This window comes from Notamacropus eugenii, chromosome 6 (assembly GCF_028372415.1).
Source record: "Notamacropus eugenii isolate mMacEug1 chromosome 6, mMacEug1.pri_v2, whole genome shotgun sequence".
Lineage (NCBI taxonomy): Eukaryota > Metazoa > Chordata > Mammalia > Diprotodontia > Macropodidae > Notamacropus > Notamacropus eugenii.
Window position 1 is genome coordinate 209,120,012 of NC_092877.1, and position 26,988 is coordinate 209,146,999.

Consider the following 26,988-nt stretch of genomic DNA (forward strand, 5'->3'; position numbering starts at 1 on the left):
AGGTAAATCTCCGTGCCTGGAATACAGTCAGTCTTCATTTAGTCAGCAAACCTTTCTTTAAAGTGCCTGTGATGTGCCAAGATCAGTGTAAGGCATTGAGAATATGCACACACAAAAATCAAATTATTATCCTCAAAAAATTCATGCCACATCATGGAGAGACAACATTATACATATTCAGTTAACTCTTCCACATCATGGGGGTTAGGGGTGCAACTCCCCTGTGATCTAGAATATCTGCATATAATTTTTTTGGCCTTCCCTTTGTACCAGAGAAGTAGTCTGAATTTTTTCTTTTTCTTTTATGAGGTGTTTATAATACCTTATTGCAAAAATTTATTTTTTTCTTTTCTTCCTTCCTTCCTTCCTTCCTTCCTTCTTTCCTTCCTTCCTTCCTTCCTTCCTTCCTTCCTTCCTTCCTTCCTTCCTTCCTTCCTTCCTTCCTTCCTTCCTTCCTTCCTTCCTTCCTTCCTTCCTTCCTTCCTTCCTTCCTTTTTATTTATTTATTTAACTTTTAACATTCATTTTCACAAAATTTTGGGTTCCAAATTTTCTCCCCTTTTGTCCCCTCCCCCCACCCCAAAACACCAAGCATTCTAATTGCCCCTATCACCAATCTGCTCTCTCTTCTATCATCCCTCTCTGCCCTTGTCTCCATCTTCTCTTTTGTCCTGTAGGGCCAAATAACTTTCTATACCCCTTTACCTGTATTTCTTATTTCCTAGTGGCAAGAACAGTACTCGACAGTTGTTCCTAAAACTTTTGAGTTCCAACTTCTCTTCCTCCCTCCCTCCCCACCCCTTCCCTTCGGAAGGAAAGCAATTCAATATAGGCCAAATCTGTGTAGTTTTGCAAATGACTTCCATAATAGTTGTGTTGAATAAGACTAACTATATTTCCCTCCATCCTATCCTGTCCCCCATTACTTCTATTCTCTCTTTTGATCCTGTCCCTCCCCATGAGTGTTGACCTCAAATTGCTCCCTCCTCCCCATGCCCTCCCTTCCATCATCCCCCCCACCCTGCTTATCCCCTTCTCCCCCACTTTCCTGTATTGTAAGATAGGTTTTCATACCAAAATGAGTATGCATTTTATTCCTTCCTTTAGTGGAATGTGATGAGAGTAAACTTCATGTTTTTCTCTCACCTCCCCTCTTTTTCCCTCCAGTAAAAACTCTTTTGCTTGCCTCTTTTATGAAAGATAATTTGCCCCATTCCATTTCTCCCTTTCTCCTCCCAATATATTTCTCTCTCACTGCTTAATTTCATTTTTTTAAGATATAATCCCATCCTCTTCAATTCACTCTGTGCACTCTGTCTCTATGTGTGTGTGTGTGTGTGTGCATGTGTGCATGTGTGTGTGTGTAATCCCACTCAGTACCCAGATACTGAATAGTTTCAAGAGTTATAAATATTGTCTTTCCATGTAGGAATGTAAACAGTTCAACTTTTGCAAGTCCCTTATGACTTTTTTTTTGCTGTTTACCTTTTCATGCTTCTCTTCATTCTTGTGTTGGAAAGTCAGATTTTCTTTTCAGCTCTGGTCTTTTCATCAAGAATGCTTGAAAGTCCTCTATTTCATTGAAAGACCAATTTTTCCCCTGAAGTATTATACTCAGTTTTGCTGGGTAGGTGGTTTTAGTCCTAGTTCCTTTGACTTCTGGAATATGATATTCCACGCCCTTCCATCTCTTAATGTAGAAGCTGCTAGATCTTGTGTTATCCTGATTGTATTTCCCCAATACTTGAATTGTTTCTTTCTAGCTGCTTGCAACATTTTCTCCTTGACCTGGGAACTCTGGAATTTGGCCACAATGTTCCTAGGAGTTTCTCTTTTTGGATCTCTTTCAGGCGGTGATCTGTGGATTCCTTGAATACTTATTTTGCCCTCTGGTTCTAGAATCTCAGGGCAGTTTTCCTTGATAATTTCATGAAAGATGATGTCTAGGCTCTTTTTTTGATCATGGCTTTCAGGTAGGCCCATAGTTTTTAAATTTTCCCTCCTGGATCTATTTTCCAGGTCAGTTGTTTTTCCAGTGAGATATTTCACATTATCTTCCATTTTTTCATTCTTTTGGTTTTGTTTTGTGATTTCTTGGTTTCTCATAGAGTCATTGACCTCCATCTGTTCCATTCTAATTTTGAAAGAACTATTTTCTTCAGTGAGCTTTTGAACCTCCTTTTCCATTTGGCTAATTCTGCTTTTGAGAGCATTCTTCTTCTCATTGGCTTTTTGAACCTCTTTTGCCAGTTGAGTTATCCTGTTTTTCAAGGTGTTCTTTTCTTCAGCATTTTTTTGGGTCTCCTTTAGCAGGGTGTTTATTTGTTTTTCATGCTTTGCTTGCATGTCTCTCATTTTTCTTCCCAGTTTTTCCTCCACCTCTCTAACTTGATTTTCAAAATCCTTTTTGAGCTCTTCCATGGCCTGAGCCGATTGAGTGGGCTGGGATACAGAAGCCTTGACTTCTGTGTCTTTCCCTGATGGTAAGCCTTGTTCTTCCTCATCAGAAAGGAAGGGAGGAAATACCTGTTCTCCAAGAAAGTAACCTTCTATAGTCTTATTTTTTTTTCCCTTTTCTGGGCATTTTCCCAGCCAGTGACTTGACTTCTGAATATTCTCTTCAAACCCGCTTTGCCTCCAGATCCTCCCAGCCAGCGCTTGGGGGCTGAGATCCAAATGCTGCTTCCCAGCCTCAGGGCTTTGGGGGGGGGTGGGGCTGCTATTCAGTGTGAGATTAAGTTCAGGTGCTCAGGTGGGGGCAGGGCCTCCTCTGGGGGGGGGCTCAGTTCCCTCAGGGGGTTTATGCTGAGACCTTCAACAATGGATCTGGGCTCCTGCCTGCTTTGGGAGCCCCGGTCTACTGCCGCCTCCGCTGCTGCCTCCCGAGGGGGCCTGAGTTATGGGGGGACCCCACTCCCCTCTCGGCAAGCCCAAAAGACCCTCTCACCAACCTTTGGGGCCCCCGCGTGGCCACTGGAAGTTCTGTCCCTGAAGCCCTCTCAGTTCTGCTCCTCTCGGTGCCGCACGGCCAAGGCAGGGCTGGGCTGGGCTCGGGGTCCGGGGCACAACGGACCTTTTGCGAGAGGTTTTCAGGGCTTTCTGGAACAGAAATCTCCTCCACTCTGTTGTTCTGTGGCTTCTGCTGCTCCAGAATTTGTTGGGAGTTCTTTTTTACAGATATTTTGTGGGCTGTGGTTTCGGAGCTAGAGTATGTGTGTCTTTCTACTCTGCCATTTTGGCTCCACCCCTCTATTGCAAAATTTAGGTTGATATTATACAATGCTAGCATATTTTATGCATTTATGAGTTTCTGAACTTTTTCTGTGTTGTCTCCTGGTCTTCGTGTGTCATCTGTGGCTTCCACAAAACTCTTCCCCCAAATTCCCATTTCATTTCTTATGCCACCCTGTGATATATTGAAACTGTGAAGAGGAAAGGCAAGATGTGGAAGGGATAACTGTATAAGTATGACATAAATGCAAGTTATTTAAATACAAACTAGTTAGGGGGAGACTGCAGTGGCATGGTGTCATGGTTAGAGCGCTAGGCTTGGAAACAGGAAGATTTATCTTCATGAATTTGAATCTGGCCTCAGACGCTTACTCGCTGTGTAACCCTGGCAAGTCTCTTCACCCTGCTTGCCTGTTCCTCACCTGTAAAATGAACTGGAGAATGAAATGGCAAACCACTCCAGTGTCTTTGCTAAGAAAACCCCAAAATGGTGTCATAAAGAGTTGAACATGAATGAAAAATGACTGAACTATAGTGAAAACAAAGTTAGGGAGAGAGGATGTTAGCAGTTTAGGGGATCAGGAAAAATTTGTGTAGAAGTCTTGATCTATGTCTTACTGGAAGTGAGAAATTCTCTTTGTATAGGTGAGTAAAAAATACCTCCAAGGCACTGGGGCTAGCCAGTGCCAAGACTGGTGGAAGGGTACCCTGTGTAAAGAACAGAGAGAAATCCATTGCTTTTTTTTGGCTGGAATGTAGAGTAGGGATAGAGGTGATGTATTATGGGGCTGGAAGGATAGGCTGGAGTTAGGTTGTGGAGGATTTAAAACCAGCTAGTTTATATTTAGTCCTAGAGGGACTAGATAACTACCAGAATTTATTGAGTAGAAGAGTGATGTATTCAGATCTGCACGTAAGGAAAACTTTTTGGCATCTGTATAGAGAATGGATCAGATTGGAGAGAAACTTTAGGAAAGAAAACCAACTAGGAGGCCACTCTAACAGCCTCGGTAAGAGGTTGTGAGGACCTAAATCAAGAGTTATTAACATTTTTTGTGTCATGGAGCCCTTTGGGTTCAGAGCAAGGATGCATCTTCCCTTCAGGGCTCTAGTGGCTACCCCGAGGAATTGGAGGTGGTTTTCTAATGACATTGTGTTGAACCCCCTCTTGTGTGCTTCCTGCCAAGATAGTTGAACATCAGTATAACTAGCCTCAAGTAACTTTTTAAAAAAGTATATTTTTAAGGTAGTTTAATAAGAAAGATTGGTACAAAATATCTCTCCCAAAAGTCTGTGACTCTTACAAGAATATATAGAATCCAAGGGAAAATGGGCTCAAGTTTGTGGAATGTAGGTGGTAAAGGAGGACTTTCAGATCCCAGTTGCTGGTTATCCTTTTCTCCCACTCATGTTATGAGCATGGTGAATTTTTGTGTCCAGTTTTCCCTCAACTCATAATGCAGACAGTACTGCCAGCTTCTGCTGTCCTTAGGGTTACTGATGGGAAGGTGGAAAATCCAACGTTCTGCAGACCTTTGAAAGAGAAAGAGTGAAGAGGAAAGGAAGAAGTAAAGAAATCCAATTTTGAGGTGGAGTTGAGAGTGATTTTTATGGTGTATCTTTTTTTTTTTACATAATTTTAAAATTTAATTTTTATTTTCAGTTCCTTTTTTCCCTCTATCCCCTCTCCTACTGATTGATATGTTAAGAAATATTATACCCATTACACACATAAAGTCATACAAAACAAATTTCTACATTAATGATGTTCCAAAAATAAAAAAGCAAGGAAAATTTAAAAAAATAGTTTGCTTCTGCCCTTTCAATCCATCAGTTGTATATTTGGAAGTGGATTGCATTTTATATCAGGAATTATGGCATATCTTAATGAAGATTTAAACGAAGGTGAATCCCATGTATTATTAAATTTAATATAATTTAAGAATGAGTTAAGGTGAAAATGCAAGATGCTGTTTCTTCAAAGACATACATAATTAAGTATATTAATATTCTAGTCTGCTGTAAAAATTATCCTCCAAATAGATTTATTGTTCTTTTTTTTTTCTATGCAGAGCTTTTGTGCTGCCTTACATCAAGAACTTAAAGAATACTATAGACTGCTCTCTGTTTTACACTCCCAGGTAAAATGACATTTAGATTTTTTTTTAGTTCCCTACTATTTAGTGTTTCAAATATGTAATAACTGTAGCTGAAGAGAATATTTTAAATTAGATTTTTTTATATCAGCAAAAATAAAAATCTTGTGGGTAAAATTTGTCACTGAAGCCTGGAGAAACCTTCTAGCTTTGGCATATCCTGTAGCTGAGAGCTAAGTTGCATGTTAGGAACACATTTAGGAAATCCTGCGGCATAGTTAAGGTGCCCTGTTTCCCTGTATTTCATGGATTCTTTGTGCCTTGAAAGGATTAGTGGACTTTCCTCAGAGCTGACCCCTTCTTTTGCCATTTTCTTCCTTAAAAATACATTTCCTTTCTGTCCCTTCCTAGAGAGTGATCCTCTTTAATAGTGAATGATAGAACTGAGCAAACAAAGCTCAGTAAAACTCACCCACACGTCAAAAACAGCTTTAATCACTTTTAAAGTGAGAACTGATTTCATAAAGTCAATTCAAATAAAACAGGAAATTATGTAACACATTATTAGCTTATTTTTTTAAATGATAGTTCTCCCTTTTTATCTCTCTCTTTTATTCCCCAGCTTCAGCTTGAGGATGATCAAGGTGTAAATCTGGGACTCGAAAGCAGCCTGACGCTCCGTCGTCTCCTGGTCTGGACGTACGATCCTAAAATAAGGCTGAAGACCCTGGCAGCGCTGGTTGATCACTGTCAAGGTCTTTTTTCATTTCTTAGAATATATCCTTCTCATACGTGCTCCATTTTAAAGTCAAAAGGCTTGTAGGACCATTTAAATGACAAAAAGTGGCCCATGCGCTTTAGTGGAAAGAGTTTCCACAGGGTGAGTTTCTTGCACAGATTAAATTGCAGAGCGAGCTCTCTCAGAATAGGGTAGGACTATCGCCTTGCCAGTCTTGAGAATCTTCCCCGTATTGCCTAAGGGAATGTAAAATAAAATCCAGGTAGAAATGATCAGGCTTCTCGTTTCCGTTTTGAGGAATCTTCATTTCTTCTACTTTTTCCTGTTCTTCTTCCTGACATTCTTTTAGTTTGCATCTAAACCTCCTTCATGCTTTTCTTCTTATAAATTCTCTTCAAAGCACTGTAATGGGGAATGTAAAAAATTTGCCCTCCAGGAGCTTGTCTAGTAACAAACAATCCTGAGTTCTTGTGGTGTCTGATAAGTGTGGAGTATGACAAGAAGGACTTATTTCATCCTTTGCTGATTTCTCTAAGACTGAGGCTTTATAAATATTGTAACTATACATAGAAACATAAAACATAGTGTAATGGAGTACTCTTAAGAAATTCCTGGTTATCAAGAAATGAAAAATGATATCTAATTATAAAAGCATTTTGAGAAGAATTTTATTAAGTAATTATCTGTATCTTTTTGCAAGGTGTATACCCATGCTTTAGTCAAATTTATATACTAAAGAATTTTTGTACTTTGGATCAGTGATTTCATTGTCGTGGGAAATTCCCTCCACATGTTTTCTTCTATAATTTTTGTTGCGTAAGAACTTTAGAACTTTGAATGGGTGATTTCATTGTCATATGTGTTACCTCTGCATCTTTTCCTCTTTTATCATTTTTGATGCACAAAAATCATTCTTTCCATTAGTTCCTTATAAAGGATCTTCCTAATGTCCTTAAGCATCTCTTGCACTTTGAATATATCAAGAGTATTGTTGTGCACTTGGTTTTTCATCTCTTATCTTTCATTTTCATTCCTTTTTTGCTTATTATTGATAATATCTTTTATGTCACTTCTTATATGCAAATTATTGTTGGTAGCATGCTACAGCCTGTTTGTTGGCACTGTTGCTTCTTGAGTTGTTATTTGTGGTCCTTTGAGACTATATTATTCTAGATCCATCAGGAGAATAGTTTCAAGAGAATATTGGTATTAAAGAGATTTGTGATAATGAGCAGTGTGGGGTTGTTGAAAGTGTCATGCCATTTCCTAAGTGCTCTCTCACCTAATCTTTTCCTATTCAGTTCAGGACCTAGATGCACCTGCGGTGCTTGTTCAGGATTTTTTTGTTGATGGACTAGGGTAAGAAGCTGACCATTCACTTGCATTTCATAGTCTAGTTGTAGGCATTTTTCATCTGCTCTGTCTTTCCAGCATGAATGGAAAAGATTAGTCTCTCTTTCATTACTACTGATTTCATGTAGGCAGGTGTGTAAAGATCTAGGGCTTTGAAGAGAAGTGTTTGGAGAATCTCCGTATCAAGAGGGAACCCATTTATCTTGGACTTTGTGTAGGATAGCTTTCGTTGCCCTATAGTGTAGTCATGTTGTGGTTAGTTGTGTGACTTTCAAGTTATAGTCTTTAAGGAATCTTCTTTGAAATTGGGTCTTTGACTCACTCACATTTTCACTAAGGAAATTACCTCTATTCTTATTTTTTAATTAGTTATGTTCTGCTTTTTTATGAGGTGGTGCCTCTTAAGGATGGAGAATGTCATCATCATCTTCTATAGTGTCTTACAGTTCCATCTGTACTCTAAATAATGTTGCCCTTGGTCGCCTGTGTTTCATCTGGGGTTTGTACTTGATTTCTGAGCTTTGTCAGCTTCCATATTGTGGTGGCTCTTTCACTTTGGTTAAATGTCTCAAAATGATGTAGGGCAGAGTAAGTTTCCGTTTTGTTTGTTTTCTATTTTTTCCTATTTGTCTGCTTATTTAACCTGTTAGGCTGAAGCGGCTGCACCTAGTTTCATTGTTTTCATCTTTATTCTTTTTCTTCTTTGTTGGTCACTAAGCTAGCTCAGTGAAGAGTCTGAGAGACTCTTCTCTTCCCATTAGGAGTGTGATGGAACCCATGAATAGGCACTGTATTTCAAGCCTGGGTGGGAGATAGGGAAACCCAGTCTTCAAACATTTATAATGTATCATTTGAATATATCATTTGAATATCATTTGAATAGTTTATCAGCATTTTGGCCTTTTTAAATTTCTTTATCTTGAGTCCCATTTTTCATTAGTTTATTGAAGTAGATGCAATGAACTTCAGTTAATGAAACCAAAATGTAAACTACTTGAGAACAAGGACTTTCATTTTGTCTCTATCCTGAGCACTTAGCACAGTGCCCAGCACACGGATATTTAATACATTTTTGTTTATTGATTATATGTGTGTATGTGTATGTTTTCCTACATATACATACATAGAGGAGCAACTGCAGTTTAATATTTTTATACCTTCAAGTATCTAGTATACTTGGGTCTAATTTCTACCTTAGTAAAAAAGTGAGCAAGCTAGCACGAACTTTTATTCCTTTCCCCTTACTAATCCCTTGTCCATAATCTAATTTTAAGAGATTAATAAGAATTTTTAAAAAGAAATATAATTGAACTCATCAGAAATAATTAGAGGAAACATTGCGTCATTTACTTTTTTGTTGCTAAATTTGGTATTTATGAAATTTCTGTGAGAAAAAGGGTAATATTTACTGATTCTGCAACTTAAACTATAACCCCTAGAATGAATAAAAGACTGGATGTTATTAGGATCTGTTACATAAATTGCTAAAAAGTCCTATCTCAAGTTACAAATGTGGATGTTCCTTATTTTTCATTTGAAAGCTATCTTTTTGACTTGAAAAGCATAGTTATAAAATTATAAAATATCTTCATTTAATAGACGTTTTGAGTATCGCTTTTCCTCACCACGGTGAGTTTTCACAACTGTTTAATCCTAAAACTTTCTTTATCAGAACATCTTATTCTCTGAAGATTTTATTATATGTTGAACATTTAATTCTTCTACTTTTAAGTATGATATTTTAAAGTACTTTGAAAACTCTTAAGTGCTGCATAAATGTAAGGTACTCTTAAATACCTATAACAGATTCCTTCCTTTCTCCCTCCCTCCCTTCCTTCCTTTTTCTTACCCTCCTTAATTCCTGCCTTCCTTCCTTTTCCCCATCTTGCCTAGGCTGGAAGTGAAATGACTAATCGCAGGTGGTATACCACTCATATTGGCACAGGAACTTTGACCTGTTTTGTTTCTGACCTGGGTTGTTTTGCCCCCTCCTCAGGTAAATCTGGTGGTCCTTTGCTCCTGGGAGCTTATCTATTAATGCTAATCTTAATGTGGCCACCTGGTTGGCACAGCCCACCAGCTCAGAACTCCTAAACTCAAAAAATACGCCAGCCTTACTCTCCCTGCTTAGTGGGACCACATACGTGAACCACCATACTCAGATCAAGCCCATGTTCATGGAATCCTTAGCTTCTCTCCACTATAAAATGTCCCCGGGCATAACCTCTGCTCCTTTTTTCCTCTGCCTGGAACGCCACCTTCTATGATCTAGCATTGCCTATGACAGCTTAGTAGCATTGACTCTGGAGTAGGAGATTATGGATTCATCTCCTGCCTCTCATGCTTGCTAATTTATGACTTTTGACCAGGCATTTATTTTCATTGGGTTTCAGTTATATCATTTGTAAAATGAAGATGTTGGGCTACCTGGCCTCTTTTTAGCTCTGGACCCACGATCCTATAACTTCATGAAAACTTCGAATTACCTCAAAATATATTTTCCTTTAACTGGAATTTCTTAGACCTTAGACCTTTTTAGATTTTGCCACATAGTATTTCATACAACTTGTCTATTGTTCTAGAGCTGTTTTAAAAATTGTTTTGTTTATTTTTTTGTTAACTGAATTGTAAATTCTGAAAGGCACGATGTATGTTCTTCTCCTTTTGCATTTTTTTTATTCCTTAATGCATCGTTGTTCAAGCCAGTGCTTGGTTATTAGTCAGTGCTTATCAAAGGAGTGAATGAATGAAAGTTAAATAGATTTGACTATATGGGGTTGGAAACTTTTTTGAAGGAACAGGAAAACCTAATTACCAACATGGCAAAAAGAAATCCTTAGCAAAACAAAAGATTCTGTGAAAACAGAAGTCTAATTTCACAGTTTAAAAAAAGAATGCCTACAAGTTTTTTAATGTTAATGAAAACTTTTTTTTTGGTTGCTTAACCTACTTCTTTTTCTGTAGTTGTTTTATGAGTGTGATTTGTAACTGTGAAGTTTCAGTTTGAAATATCAGCATTGTTTATATGTAGAAATATGGTTATATTTATACAGATATTCAGAATGAGAATTAGTCCTTTGAGAGGTATTTCCTTTTTTCTAGCATTCTGATTTCAGTTCGCTCAAGAGATACATTGTGTGAACAGGAAGTGGAAGGAAAAAGGACATATTTAGAGATGACTGTGGGACATTTTAAAATTTTCTGTGTGGAGTCCAATACTAGCTTAATAAATAACCTTTTTATTCTTCTGATCAGCCAAAAACACTTTGAAATTCCATTTTAAATGAATGTTAAAATTAAAAGACTTATTAAGTTTTTCTTCATCTAGGAAAAAGCAAAGACTGTGAATTTGATATTTTTATTTTGAAAAATTAAACTTGCAGAATATAGTAACCTGACTTAGAAGTGATAAAAATATATATAGATACTAGAATAATGTAACATATTTTAAGAAAATCTACAAATCTTTGAATTTTGTTTATATGGAATTTAAAACAGTTTAGAAATTTGGTATAGTTACATATCAAATTCCTAATGTCTCAGGTATTAAGCAAACTTAAAGTGTTCACATTAGTGATTTCTTATAAAAAGAGAAACTAATTTTAATTATTATTAATTGAATTATCCTTGAAGAGCACTCTTATGAAAAACTAAAGTTATTTTCATACTGTCAGCATAGGTAAAAAATGCTTCCTGTGCAGAGGAAAATTTGAAATTTCAGAATCTCAATGCCATCTTAAATATCTTAATTTAAATATTTGTTAACAACTTTACTTCTGTTGATTCTATATTTTAAAAGATTTGAGCTTTATCTTGTGATTAAATGTAATCAGGTTCTTTAGGAAGAATTTACTATTTGTGAATAATTCAAGGTAATACAACTTTTCTTCCAAAAATAGCTCAAGCAGTATTAAAAAATCATAATTTAGTTGTGAAAATGGAAATATTTTACTTGCATGGCTTTTAACAGAATTAAGACTCTTATTAAGTGATCTGCTTTGGTCAGTCTTATTCATACTTACTTTCTAGCATATATGTTAAAATTGTTCAGTCTCAATCTCTAAAATTAATGTTTCTCCCCCAGGAAGGAAAGGTGGTGAACTCGCTTCAGCAGTCCATGCCTATACTAAAACAGGAGATCCATATATGAGGTCTCTAGTACAACATATTCTCAGTTTGGTATCGCATCCTGTTTTGAATTTTCTTTACCGCTGGATATATGATGGAGAGCTGGAAGATACATACCACGAAGTAAGTAATGATGCAATGTTTTTAGGTATATAATATCCAGGAGGTAATTAGCCTTTTTATGAAACGTCATTGATAATTTTTACTGTTACATCTCCCTTAATATCACTTTGCATTTTTATAGGGCTTTTTAGTTTTCAAAATGCTTTCCTGTCTTATTATGTCATATTCATACATCTTTAAGGTGATTAGAATTCAGATATTATCTTAGTTTTTATAAATGTAGAAATCAAAGTGCACACGAGGTAAGTGAAGTATTTGGTAAATAAAGTCTGAGCAGAAATTTTAGAGGTAAACATATTATTTGTTCAGGTGATTCTGATGAAGCCTGGGTACTCAGTGAAAGTCACTGTTATATTTGACTTGAGAAAGTTGGAGTCAGAGATGCACATTTGAAGTTGTCTGAATATCAGGTTACTTAATATTCTCCGAGTCTTGGTTTCTTCATCCCTAGAAGCAAAACCACTTAGATGCTTCGTGTATGACAACATGAGAATGATTATGGACTAATTTCAGAAATTTAGATATTGCAAAGGAACCTGGGGGTAGGATTAAGAATACCAGGGTCCTTGCCCTTCCTTTTTTTTCGCTAAACATTGCATTATTGCATTTTTAAGAGTAAATAAAAATGTTAGATAGCCAGATTTACTGGAAAGAACAATTGAAATGAAGTTGACAGACTTGGGTTCTAGTCTCAACCATGATACTTAGAAGCTCTTGGGTCTGTACTCTCTCCTTTTTGTGATTTCCTCACTCCATAGATTCAGTTATCCACTTTATCCAGATGATTTCCACATCCATATATCCATCTCTGATTTTTCTGATCAGCATCAGTCAACTTTATGCTGCATGTTCCTTAGGCATGTAAATTAAACTCAACATGACCTAAGTGGAACATTATTTTCCTTAAGCCAACCTCTCCCTCAGACTTTAGTATTTCTGTGGAAAACACCATCATCCTTTAGATGAGGCAGTTTTATGTCCTTGAAACTATCCTCATTCTTCTCTGTGATGTATTGTAGCTAATGAATTTTCCAAGTCTTATGGATTCTTTCTCTGCAACATTTTATCTCTCTGATTTTCTCCTCTTCGATTACCATTACCCTCTTTTAGGTCTTTATCACCTCTCTGTCTCCTCATTGGTTTCTCTGCTTCCAAGTGTCTCCACACCATCTGTGATACTGCTAAAAAAAGACCATCTTCCATAGGTACAAGGTCTGACTATTATGAACCCCACCCTTTAAGCTGAAACATACCATGCCATCCCTATTTAATGATACTCCTTTTCATTCTAGGCAAACAGGAATAAGCTATTCCCCAAACTTGACATTCTATCTCCTACCCCCAGCTTTAGTGTCTTCTCTACACTGTCTTCATCTCTCCCTCTCAGAATCCCAGTTTTCCTGCAGTGCTGTCAGGTAAGGCACCCACTTCTCTGTGAATCTTTCCTGACCCACCTTCCTGCGCTGTGTTAGTGTTCTGTCTTCTTCCTGAAGTTCCTTTGTACTTACTAGCTATGTTTATGTTCCTGTCACTGTAGCTTTTGACAGCATGGGTCGTCTTCTCTTGCTAGATGACTTCTCCTTTAGCTTTCATGATGCTGCTATCCCGTAGAACATAAACTTTTTGAAGGAAATGACTTTTTTCTTTTTATACCCAGGGAAGGACTGGGAATTAGATAGTATGAGTTTGTAATGGATTCTACTGTTTAACAGCTCACGACTAGGAGTTGAGGTTCCAGATATTTCAATGTTAAAATAAATTTAGTGAGAGTTATCCTTCATTTTTAGTAGCTAAGTGTGAACTCAACTTTTATTTGTTCATTAATAAAGTCTTAGTAGAAGAAATAGAATTTGAGCTAGAGTGTTACATCTGACTCATAACAAAGTTTTCTAATTCATCAGGTGTGTTCCACCTTAAATTCCTCTTTCCTGTCTCTTAGCTGTTACAACTTTTGTGGTAATAGGATTTGGTAAAGCATTTCTTTTGTTAGAGTTAACCTTGCTAGTTGTTCTTTGTAGGAAGGAGTGGTAGCTATTTTGAAAACTGAATTATTGGTTATTTAACATGAATGTTGCAGCCTTTTAAAAAAAATTGAAGCCATATTAAATAATTTTAGTTTTATCATGGATCATTTATAAACTTCCTGGCATGTTAAAGCTGTTGAGGTGAAGAAAATAGAATTGAATGCAGAACTCCAGGATGTTGATATGCTCTTGTTGTGTTATCATATTTTATATACTTAATGAATGCCTATTAAACGTTGCTTTCTGAGAAACAGCATGACCTAGTAGATCACTAATGAAAAGCCTTGTATTTACTCTTTTATTGACATTGATTTATTTTGAAATATGGAAGCATGTGTAAGTGTAGGACTATATGCATTTATTAGCAAAAGATAAATAATTTTACTACATATGAATATTTTTCTGAAAATATAATTATAATTAAAAATAGCAAAATGTTATAGAATATGTTCATTGCTCCTGATTTTTTTTTCTTGTTAGCTACTCCCAAAATAGCCAACTTGGCTTCTTTGGGTCTAATTTTTTTTCTTAAGAGAAATACAGCTTGAATTTTTATGAATCTAATTTTTAAAAATGAGCCTTAATATAGAGTCAGGTCTTAATATTTAGTGATAGATGATCTAATCTCTATGTTATCCAGACATTTCTTTTCCTTGTCTTAAATACTTTGAGCTCTGTGTGTGTGTGCGCGCTCGTGCGCGTAAGTCTGAACCTATTGAAAATATTTGCAAATTTGGTGGAGGCTTAGTGATATTGGGTTGATAAAACGAGTACATCATAAATACGGAAATGCTTTCTTCGGAACCTCTTTGTTTCCTTCTGCTCTGCAAACATAGTATAAAGAAAATAAAATCTTATTTAAAATAATATCATATATAAATTATATTTGACATTAGATTTATCCTGATTTGTGAAATTCTGAATGTGGTAACTCTGGTGTAGGTAGGGTCTCTCTTTCTTGTTAGGCTAGGAAACCAGAAATACTGCTCTTTGTATCTTTGTATGGCGTACTTAATTTATTTAAGTACCTTTTGTTGTGATGGTTTATGTTTACAGTTTAATGACAAGCTGAATGTGAGCATTCCACAGGATGGATAGTTTGTACATTTATTTAACGCTCCTATTTCAAAATGGTATAATTTTGGTGGTTTAAACTGTATATCTTCATGTAGCTGACTGTGTTTCTTTGTGCCTTTTGAGAGGCAGCATGGTATGTTGTAGTGGACCTGGAACTCAAGGCTCTAGCCTGAGAGCCCTGAGCAAACCTCGTAATCTTTCTCAGCCTCTGTTTCCTCCTCTTTCAGAAGGGAGTAGTAATATTTGTGCCATTTGCATAATAGGATTATTTTGAGGATCAATTGAAATGATGTACATAAAACACCTGGCAAATCTTAAAATGATCTTATTAGTCGTGTAGCTATGGACAAGCCACTTAACTCCTCAGAACCTCAGTTTATCTGTCTGTAAAATGAGAATACCTCTCAAAAGTATTTTCTTTAGGAATACTATGTAAATATGAGTTGTTTCTGCCTGGGATGGGAGATGGTTTGAAACTTGAGTCTTGGCTTCCCACAGTGTCAGACAGCTGTGGTTTCTGTTTTTCAGTTCTAGACTTCTGGTGAGTTGTCACGATTTTACAAGTCGTCATTTTGGTCAAAAGAAGTTAGGCATTTTGGGGATAAGAGGAGAGAGAGAGGAGGAAGAGAGGAAAAGAAGAAAGGAAACCAGTGTTGGATTTATTTAGTTTAGAAATGACGATTTCACATTGAACTAGACTTGTATACAGAGGGAATAAAATTTTCATCAATTTCTTTTGAGCACGAAGATCTGCGAAATAGAGATAATCAAGTGACAGAACTTCAGAATTTGCCTCTCAATTCATTTAAGACTTAAGTTTTTATTTCTGTACTTTTTTCTAGCCAAGAATTACTCTAGTTTTAAAATTTTCGCTATAAAAAGTGTCTTTTATTATTCAAAAAAGGGTGACCAGTCGCCCATTCCTCTTATCCAAAGACTATTTCATTTTCTCAAGGTGTGGCCTTTGGAGAAATCTCTTCCCATTAGTCTTCTACTTGATTGACAAGTTGAAGTTGGGATCCTTTAAGGGTCTGTATTAATGGATCTGATTCTTAGAGACTAAGTTGCTTGCTAAGAAAATTACCCTTTTTATTTCTGTTTTTAGTAAGGAGGCCTTGGCATTTGTCCAACAGTTAATGAGAAATCATGGGACAATTATGTTTTTTTCTCAGTTCTTTCTGTGTTTGACATAATGGTGAAAATTAAAGAACCTTGAGTGGAAAATGCATCAATAAAATAAAAGCATATCGCAATTATATTCTGACCTTGATTTTTTCTCTATAACTATATATTTTTCACAGGATTAATTATAATCTAAAATGTACCTATGCCTCTTTGTGTTTGCTACTAGATGTTTTCTAGGTAGAGTAATTGCATGTTACTTTGCCCTTAGATGAAGCAATGCTTTCATAACTTCTACAGATGACTGAATTGTCTGAGGTTTTTTTCTTTTTTAAATTAAATTTTCTCATTGTTCACACTGATAAAAATCCGTCTGCACTCCAATTACCAGGATAAATTAGTGTGTTGTCTGTAAAAACTAGCTCTTCTGTTTAAATGAATAGCGGATAAATACCGTAAATGCAATTAATCTAATATGCTGAGTAGCACGCTAAGAACAATGACACATAGAGTTTGTTGGTGAGTAACCTTTGAGATTACTCTTGCTGGGCTGAAGGATTTTTATTTTTATAGAGCATAATGTAATCTGCTAAAGTAATGATATTTTCATATAATCCCTTATGTCTTTCAAAGTAATCTTTAGTTATAGATTCAAAATTAAAGAGTTAATGTAAACCAAATAAATCTGCTTTAAAATTTTTTCTTTCTGTTGTCTAAATTTTTAGCATTTGCTATGTATTAATAATTGTTTTGACAAACACTTTAAGTACCTCTAAAGATGAGGAGCTTTGGCTTCAAGTGATTTGCTTTGTTCATTTCTTTATTAAAAAAACATTTAAGGCATATATTATCAATGTCTGCCGTGAGTGGAGTCTTAAATATGCATATCAGTTCATTAACTAGCTAATAAAAGGATCAAACACAAAACCATTGACCTTATTAGCACAACCTGAATCCATGTAAGTTCTATGAAGGATAGTTTTAGAAAATATTCTTCATCCCACTAAATACCATAGATACAGGTATAAAAAACATTATGAATGAATGAAAAAAATATTAAGTACTACTGTGTGTCAAGCCTGGTACTTAGGGTTGGTGATGCAAATACCAAAGTGAGATGCTCCATGTACATGGGAGGGGGAGAGTAAATTACTGGATGGATGATAAAATGAAGTCATCCTCAGAATACAGAGGGAAAAAGGCATTGGCAAGTCAACCTCTGAAAATATTTAAAATGATATTTACTGACTTTTAATGCTTGTCATTATGAGTAAAACCAAGTTTGCTACTTGAAAATTTGTCAACAGAATTTTGCTCTCGATTGAAATCTGTTGATGGACTCTTGTCAAAATTACCTCTTATTTTGCTGAAACTGAAATTGGACTTTGTCTTCATATGCCAGTACTAAGTGCCCACAGCCCTTGGGGCCATGTTCTCTGTGCTAAAATGCCCGACTCCATAGTATTGGAAGTTTACTTGCTAATTAGAAAAGATTAGAGACAATCCCTCTCCTGTCTCCTTGCAATAAATACAAATTTAAATCTTAGGCTCTTGGAAACAATCACCACCCTAGCTCACTGTGACTGTTCTTGCGTGTTTAGAGACTCCCCTATAAAGCTGTAGTCTTTATTGCACCTGAGGTGAGGCTTTTCATTGATGACAGCTCACTGACAAGACTGAGTGAAGGGAGTCAGGGAGAGAAGAAATATAGTAGGATAGATCTCATTCAGCTGAGAGGACAGAACTGGTTCTCTAATGAGATAGTGTCAATATGGGCATGAGGGGAAAACAGAGACTTTTTTTATTTTGTATCATGGACCCCTTTGGCAGTCTGATAAAATACTTATACACCTCTTAGAGTAATACTTTTAAATGCATAAAATAAAATACATACGGTTATTAAGGAAACCAATTATGTTGAAATATAGTTATTAAAATAAACAACAAAAAAGTGTACAGACCCCAGGTTAAGAACCCCTGGTCTCGACCTAGGGTAAAATAATCTTGAGACTATGACAGACAGTGATCATGTGGGAAATACACCTGGACCTATCACCCAGATTATTCTGGATTCTTGACACTCCTTCCAAGCTTGGTGCCATTTGTGCCTTGGGTTAGTCCTACACATCAAGGTCGTTTCTTAATATGGAAGAAGGTCATATGTTTCTCGGGAAGGAATGTGGTCTTACTCAGATGTATCCTGTTGATTTCATACCTCTCATGTAATAGGCACATAAGGGTGCAGTCAGCTGGGAAAAAGTTTCTGGGAAGGAAGAGTATAGATTTGGGGGGGGGGGGGTGTTTCAGAAAAGGGCAAAGGTAGGAGTAGGGGACACATCTAAAGTAGGAAACCCAGCAATATTGACTTTCCAGATGGCTGACAAAATGACCCGACTTTATCTAGCTGGAGTAATAACTCTATTTGGGTGTATTTGAGACAATCTAGGAGAGAATGGCACTATGGAAAGCTAGCAGGGAACATGCTTTGGAGCAAGCAGGGTCCCTTCCAGTTTTAAATTCTGTGATAACTTATAATCTCTGTATAAAAGGATAATATCCTGAGTAAGAAATATTTTGCTAAAAGTTATATCGTATTTGGAAAAATTTGCTTGTATAGTATTGGCATTATTTTATCATTAAGATTTTTTATTTATAAGGAGTCTTTTCTATTTAGGATGCTCCAGTTTTAAAATCTGAGATTTTTCTTTGTGCTAAAGTTTTACAGGGTAAAAGATGAATTTTTCTCTCTCTTAACTCATTTTTATCTCTATTTAATATTTTAGGAATAGGTTGATGAAATGCCATAGACATATTATGAAGCATATATTACATGTAATGTATATATACACACATGTATACTTATACATACATACATACATATAATATATGTATAGATTAAATGTTTATCAGAGTTGGAAGGGACCTTGAAACATTTAGTTTAATACCCTCACTTGACAGATGAGGAAACTGAAATCCAGAGAGATAAAACCATTGGTACATAGCTGCTTAGAACACAAATGTTGAAATATTTAGACAATAAGACTAAAGAACTGTTTTGTGGAATGCTGGTTTTAGTCAAGTTTAAAGAAATTTGAAAGAAGGTTAAAAAACAAATACAATTGCTGAGGCTCAAACTGATATTATTCACTGTAAAAGTCACCGTTGCTCATACTGAATATAGGAAGACTAGTTCTAACCATTCCACGTTTAGTAAAACCTGACCAAGGAGACCAAAAGAAACCTGTCCAAATAGAACGGTGAATGTTACATAGCTCACCTTGGTACTTAAGACTTAGCAGAGTCTCTGAACTGTGTTCATGTTTTCTGGACTTTTTTCTGTTTCTTTGATGTTGCTTGCTTAGATCTTGATTTCTCTGTACTTGAATTTGATTTCCTTTAATTTCATTCTGAGGTAGATATTTTCTACTAGATGTGCTCATTTCCAGTATGTGGATAATGATATCCCTTACTCTGATTCCTTAGTAATCTATATTACCCTTCACTTTTTTACTTCATCTTAATAACAGGAACAGAGTAAAAATTGTAAATCATAAATAAAAATGGTATTGGTATGACTAGATAGGTACTGTGTACTTAGGATTTAGCCGTACTGCTACTTTTAAGGTGTATTTGAAATAAATGTAGTACATATAGACACAAACATTAATTTAAACTTGATTCTGATTGTTTATTAAGGTGTTTGAAATTCAACAGGTATTTATCAAAATACCTTTCAGGTACTACTATGGTAAGTATTTTCTGAGTGAATTATTTTTGAAAAAAAAAGTAGATAGTAAGTATATTCAAAGTTAAATACAAAGTCATTTGGGGGGTTGGTTTCAGCTGGTCGCATTGGATTATGTGCCAAGTCTAAGGTCAAGAAGAGTTCAGATGTGGCCTCAGACATATACTAGCTGTGTGACTGTGGGCACGTCACTTAACTCTGCTTCAGTTTCCTCATCTGTAAAATGAGAAGGAAGTGGCAAACCACTCCGGTATCTTTGCCAAGAAAGTCCCAGATGAGGTCACGAAGAGTCAGACACGACTGAACAGCAGCGACAACAAATGTGGTAGGGGAGCACTAACATCTAAAGTGATCAGGAAAATCTTCATGTAGGAGATGACACTTGAACCTTAAATAGACTTAGGGATACTGAGAGGAAAAAGTGAAGGAGAGCAAGATATACAGACTATGCAAAGGCTTAATGATTAAAAAGGCAGTGTTGCATTAGTAAATGGCAGGTAGACTAGTTTAGTGGAATGTAGAACACAAAAGAGTAGTAAATACATAATAATTCAGAAATTTAAGTTAGAGTCAGATAGTGAAGGGCTTTAAATGCCAAACAACAGTTTTCATTTGATCCTAGTGGCAGTAAGGGACTTCTTGTTGTGGAATTGTTTTTCAGTTGTGTCTGACTCTTCATGATCCCATTTGAAGTTTTCTTGGCAAAGATACTGAAATGGTTAGTGATTTCCTTCTTCAGCTCATTTTACAGATGAGGAAACTGAGGCAAACAGGGTTAAGTGACTTGCCCAGGGTCACACAGTGCCTGAGACCAGATTTGAATTCAGGAAGATGTATTCCTGACTCTAGGCCCTTCATTTTCCTTACTGTACCAACTATCTGCCCTGTCAAATTGCATATGACAGAGTTGTTAGTTTTGTATCCATATCTGAAATACATAGAAATTTGTAACATGTAGAATGTAATCAATAACTAGGAATTAAGAAAAGCCTCTGAGTAGTGAAAATAGATGAAACAAATTCTATTCAGTAAATACTTATTGAGCATGTACTTTATTTTAGAAGTAATTTTGAAGTGAGGAATCTTGGGTTGACAAAAAATTGCTTTCCAGGGACTCACATAGGTATTTACACAATGGTGAATCATGCAGTAGGCTGATGCCTTGGTAATGACTTATTTCGTCGTGGCAACCCATTGATGCAAAAATACAAAATGCCTACCCGTCCTAGCAGGTCTGCTCTAGTGACGGTATCCAGGTGTCAGAAAAGATACCTCGTGTTTTTAGGTAGTCTTCTGACATTCTAAATGTTAGTCTTGTGTCCAGTGATCAATGGTGAGTAGACATACTGGCAGTACTCAATTGTGTCAATCCTTACAGTCTCACTTTACACAAAACTAGAAGACAGAAGTGAGTTGAAGCTCAGTGGAAGGACATGTTACATGTTCTCCTTAGAGTAACAAATAAAGGTTTTAAGGAAATTGGTTTTATTGTGCATGTAAAGACAACCTGAAACTTAATAAAAGAGTAAGAAGCAATTTATAGAAAATCTGTTAAGAGATATAGCTAAGTAAAGCTATCTCAAGAGTGTTTAAGGATGAAATTGGAAGGGCAAAAAGCAAATGAAGACTGGAAAAGGTGGAAAAACATCTGGGCTAGATTAAATATTATAAAATAGGCAACTAGACCATACATCTCTTCCTTTCTCACCAGGCTGCCATCCAGATTTCTCCATCATACCCTAGAAAACTCACACTTCAGAAGTGCCCTTGGTCCCTCTTGTTCCTTCTGATTGGTGGCTCCTTTTACAGCTTTCATTTAAGGAGGGTGGCCGGTCCAGCCATCTCTTCGTTTTTCAGTAGGCTGCAATCCAGTCTTCTCCGTCATGTCCTTGCTCTTGAGTACCTTCTGTCAACTCCACCCCACAATGCCTTGACCTCTTTTTATTTGATATCTTCATCCATTATAATGTAAGGTCCTTGAGGGCAGGGACTCTCTTTTGCTTATATTTGTTTTCTCTGTTCTAGTTTATAGTAAATACATAGTAAATTCTCATTGGCTAAATGACACGGTTGTAAAGGTATTGATCAATTCTTAAGATGGATGTAAGAGGAGAGGCATGGAAAAAATTGTAAATTTTATTGCCAAAAATGCTGGTCATGAGAATATCAAGAATTACAGTCCCATACACTTACTTTCTCATCTCTATAAAGTCTTTAGGAAAAGTAATCTATTTAAACCGTTTAGGCAACCTTGGTGAAAGCACATTAAACAATCCTATATAATCATTCATTCATTTCATTTGTGTCTGACTCTTTGTGATCCTCTTTGAGGTTTTCTTGACAGAGGTACTGGAGTGGTTTGCCATTTCCTTTTCCTGCGAATTTTACAGATGAGGAAACGGAGGCAAAGAGGGTTAAGACCTAGAGTCACACAGCTACTAAATGTTAGAGGCCAGATTTGAGCTGAGGTAGATGAATCTTCCTGACTCCAGTCTTGGCACTGTATCTACTATGCCACTTAGTCTGCATCATCTTTTCTTTGCATTCATGCAATTGGCTGAAAGGTATAAAGAATACTGGATTCATTGTTTTTATTATTGACTATAAAACATTTAAATTGGTAGAGCAAAATGCTTACCTTTAAGGTGTTCTTCCAATATGATGTCTCTTATACATATGTCAAAGTCATTCAAACTTCTTTACAAGATGTAACAATATTGAGAACTTTGTTTAATGACTGGTTATTATTGTAGAATGGAATGAGTTCTTATAATTATGAATATTCTGATTTGGTTGGCACATAAAACATGGAGAGAGGAGTGTGAGAGAAATCTGTGAATATAAAGTCAGGGTAATGCTCATGCACTTTATTTGTAAGCCCTAACACAACCTAACTCTTGATACACGGCTTCTAACAAGCTTGCTTATTGTCAAACAAGATCCACAACAGATTAGAATCAATACATTGAAAAGGGAAAGGCTTACTACAGGCAATCACTCTGCCCTAGTGAGAGGTGATACTCTGGTAGGATGAACTCAGTGAAATTAGAGTTGACACACCTGGGGAAAAAAAGGCATGTACTTCTCAGGAAGTTTTGAAATCATTACTGTTTTATATCATAGTATGAAAACAAATCATAATGCCAATCCAGAAAGAAGTAAAGGGTCATTATGTGCAGAAATGGCTGTTTAGGAATGTAAGGAAATGTATAATATGTTTTAGGAAGATTTCCATTCAAAATGTTTAACATTTCTAAAGAGTATTATTACTTAAAGAATAAACTTTAAGCTATTTAGAAACCATAGCTAACTAGAATGGTATTCTCCTTATGTTCTAGACAGTCAGTTTTACTCTGAATAATACTATTTCTTAATATCTAAGATATCTGTTTTTCCCCTTTCCCTTTTAGTTTTTTGTAGCTTCAGATCCTACAGTTAAAACTGATCGTCTGTGGCATGACAAGTATACCTTAAGGAAATCTATGATTCCTTCTTTTATTACAATGGACCAGTCCAGAAAGGTATGACTGGAAGAGCTTTTGTATTATTTAATGTTTCAGTGTAATGCTTTATTGCTCTTTGTGTTAATGTTATTTTTTAATAAGTAGATTAATATATGTACGTATATGTGTGTGTGTGTGTGTGTGTCCACACATATTGTGATATTATGAATGCCTTGTAAACCAGCTGATTTTTTTTTAGAAGATAGCATAGCATAATGAATAGTTTGTCTTGGAGGCAGGAAGCCTCAGTTCACCTTCTGCCTCTCAAGCATTCTGACTGTGGCCTGGTTGTCACTCAGTCATAGTGCTCCAGGCAAATTCTCTAAGACTCCCAAAGTTGCAGAGTAGTGGTTGTCCACTTGTATTGGGAGGAGTTTTCTCACTGGGAGTTCCAGTGAGATTGTATGTGTGTTTTTAAAAAGATGAACTACCTACTAGGTTTTCACATGGGTAAATTTGGACTTTATGTCTTATATATGTATTTGTATATACTCTATATAACCTCTCCATGTGTATTTGTGTATGATGTCCTAACACAGTTTTAAATGTAAATAAAGCTGTGCTAAGAGTTTTGGAATATTGTGTGCGTATGTATGCAATTTGGGGCATTATTGTAATTTCCACGAAGGTCACCACAAGATTTTTTGTCTCTGTTTAGGTTCTTCTAATAGGAAAATCTATTAATTTCTTGCATCAGGTTTGTCATGATCAAACACCAACTGCAAAGATGATAGCTGTGACAAAATCCACAGAGTCTCCAAAAGATGGTATGATGATTCATGTGCTGGCACTATCCAGTTAACTCTTCATTTCACTTCTCTTGAGTGTGCTTTTTGAATTCTTGAGAATAAAAATCAAGAAGTTTACTAAGTAATTTTATTTATTAAGACATTTTTCATTAACCACAATCTGGGTAAAATATTTTTTCTCTTACTGATTTTTATAACATCTTATGACTACTATTTTTATTTATATGCATTTATATAAGTTTATGTTCGTACATTTTTTTAAAAAAAGTATCAAAGCACATCTTAACTTCCCCTCCAAATCCGATTCTCACTCTTCATGAACTGAGCGGCGTTTGGTGCTTGGCCACTGTTCCTCTCTCCGCCTTGGATTCTTAGTGACATTATTCTCTTTTTAGTTCTTCTCCATGTCTGACCATTCCTCCCCCTTTGCAGGGTCATCATCCAGGTCACATTCCCGAACTGTTCCCCTGTGCTCTGACCTTGACCTTCTTTTCTTTTTTCTCTTTTACACTTTCTCATTGATAGCTTCAACTGGAAAGAACCTGAAAAACCTAATTCACTGCCATCATCTAGGACTCCTGAGTCCTGCCCCAGTGTCTTAAAAAAAAGAAACAAATTTAAATATTTATATATGAACTCATCCACTTTTCCTCCTCACCTCTTATTTAGCTCCTTCTGAAGCCTCCCAATTACTTCCTTTGCCTCAAGTTTCTCACTACTCCAGTACACCCTGTACTGTGGCCAAAGTAACTTTCCTTGAGCACAAATCTACCCTTGTAATTCCCCTAATTGGTAAAATCTTTTAGGTCTGCTTAACTCTTAAAGCCCTCTCCAGCCTGGCCCTAGCCTATATCTGTAGCCTCTTTAAGCAGTCCTTTGCCTCCCACATTTGTGATCCAGCACAGTTGTCCTTTGTTCCTCAGGCGTCTACGTGCACTTTGTAGAGGCCGCGCTCCGCTCCTTTGCATGACTTTTCCTTACGCCGTTTCTTTTATCTCCTGTCTTCTGGAGTTTTCTCTCTTTCTCTAAGACAGCTCAAGAACCAACTTTCGCCTGAAGCCCTTCCTGACCCCTCAGTGGTTCATGTCCTTTCCGAGCTGCCTTACATTTAATTGTTGTGTATGTTTGTGTAGTCACTTTGGCTGTACGTATTTCCATAGGTACTTGTCTCCCCATTAGAATGGGAAAGGGATCGTTTCATTTCTTGTACTTGGATCTTCACTGGCTAGTGCAATGCCTGGCACCAAAGGGCTTCGTAAATACTTGCTGATTGAGTTATCGATCTTTCTGTTATTTGTATCTTCCCTTTTGAGTTCATCCTTTACGCTGCTGTTGAAATTACCTTCCTAATGAACTGTGCTGAAGCCTTCAGTATTTATCCATTGCTTACTAAATAAACTGCATGCTGGCATTTATGGCATTTTCCAACCTTTTCTTTTTCCAGCTAAATCGATTTCTCTGGCTGTTTTCAGCGTTCCAGTTAAACTGAACCGTTTACTGGTGCCTGTTCCCAGCCTGACTTCTATCTGTCTGCATTTGCTCATGCCACCACCCTGAATGAAATTTTCTGTTCTCCATCTTCCAATAGCTTATTTCCACTTGTTGAAATTTAGGTACCACCTTTTCTAAGAAACCTTTATCACCTCCTTTTGTGCCTTTTCTTTGTACTTACTGCCTTCTGCATTGTGTCATAACTGCTTATGAAAAATTTTATCCTTTCTTTGAACCGTTTGCTCCAAGAGGGTAGGGCTGTGTCTTATATCTTCTTTGTGTCCCCCAACAGCATAGTGTTTTATAGTAGTTACTTAATAAATATCTGTTCAATTGAATTTTTATTGAATGTACCCAAACAGTTGAAGATTTTGTTTTTGTCACCTTCAAAAAGCCTCACTCACCACCATCTTTTGAATTTAGCTATTTTTAATAACTAGACAGAGTTGCTTTTTTTGCATTTATATTTCTTAAAAATGAAAAAAAAATAAGGAAAAGTCGGATTACCTTTAAAATAGTAAAGACAAAAATGTATGGACCTATTATTATGAGGAACAAATAAAATATTTTTTGAATTAACCCTGAATTTTCCCATTATTTCCGAGTTTGTTTAAATACATTTCCAAAAGATATCTCTTACATAGTTTCCTTTTAGTTTGAAGAAGCTGTAGTGGTAGAATTTGGAGATAATACTTGCTTTATAATAGCTGGAGATTGACATATAGATGAGAAAACCTTATTACATCAGTCTTTGGGTGCTTAAATAGTAGTAGATCAGTGACATGTTACTTTGTACTTTATAGAATTACATTTTTAATAAATCAGTATGCTTATTCTTAGGGGACATCATTTGAACCGCAGTATCTCTGATTTCAAGTACCACTGGTTTCTGCTTATCATGTTCTTGTCATCTGTTTTTCTGTTATCAGCCATAGATATTATGCAAAATATACTATGTCTACTGTAAATTAAGCTGATTTTAGATTTTTTGAAAGTTACCAGTGATTCTACTTGGTGATGATGAAATGGTTATGATTCCATATATTGTCTAGTGCTAATAGCATTTCAGATCAGAAGACTAGGATTTTTAGAAATGTTCAGTATTGACATGTGTATGTACACATATATGTGTATATCTATATCTATATATATATACATGTATATATATTCCTTTTTAGTTTCCTATCTTGGTTAAAATGCAAATAAAGTATGCATATATACTTTTTATTTTTTGTGTTGCAGCTGCAGACTTATTCACAGATTTGGAAAATGCATTTCAGGGAAAAATTGATGCAGCTTATTTTGAGACCAGCAAATACTTATTGGATGTTCTTAATAAAAAATACAGTTTATTGGAGCACATGCAGGCTATGCGGCGATATTTGCTTCTTGGTCAAGGAGATTTTATAAGACACTTAATGGACTTGCTTAAGTAAGAAAAATATGAATACATCTTTCTTATGCTTTCTAAACATGTGGTAGAAATTGTGTTTTAAAAGAACTCTTTTAGTGTAACTCATGACTTACTCATACAAATATTGAAGTATAATCGAGAGGAAAACTCAGTGATTTGCCCTTATGCAAGATATACTTTTATATAAAACGTA

At 36.1% G+C, this 26,988-nt stretch overlaps 1 protein-coding gene across 5 annotated transcripts in view; it reads left to right on the forward strand.

The window, feature by feature from the left end:
* TUBGCP3 (tubulin gamma complex component 3) overlaps nt 1-26,988 on the forward strand; it is a 146,982-nt gene that overhangs the window by 75,101 nt on the left and 44,893 nt on the right. For all 5 annotated transcript variants that reach the window (XM_072621944.1, XM_072621948.1, XM_072621946.1 and 2 more), the window contains 6 exons: nt 5,304-5,372; nt 5,950-6,082; nt 11,504-11,670; nt 23,049-23,159; nt 23,800-23,908; nt 26,624-26,813. In XM_072621944.1, the coding sequence (XP_072478045.1) occupies nt 5,304-5,372; nt 5,950-6,082; nt 11,504-11,670; nt 23,049-23,159; nt 23,800-23,908; nt 26,624-26,813 (779 nt within the window). The remainder of the gene's footprint in view (nt 1-5,303; nt 5,373-5,949; nt 6,083-11,503; nt 11,671-23,048; nt 23,160-23,799; nt 23,909-26,623; nt 26,814-26,988) is intronic.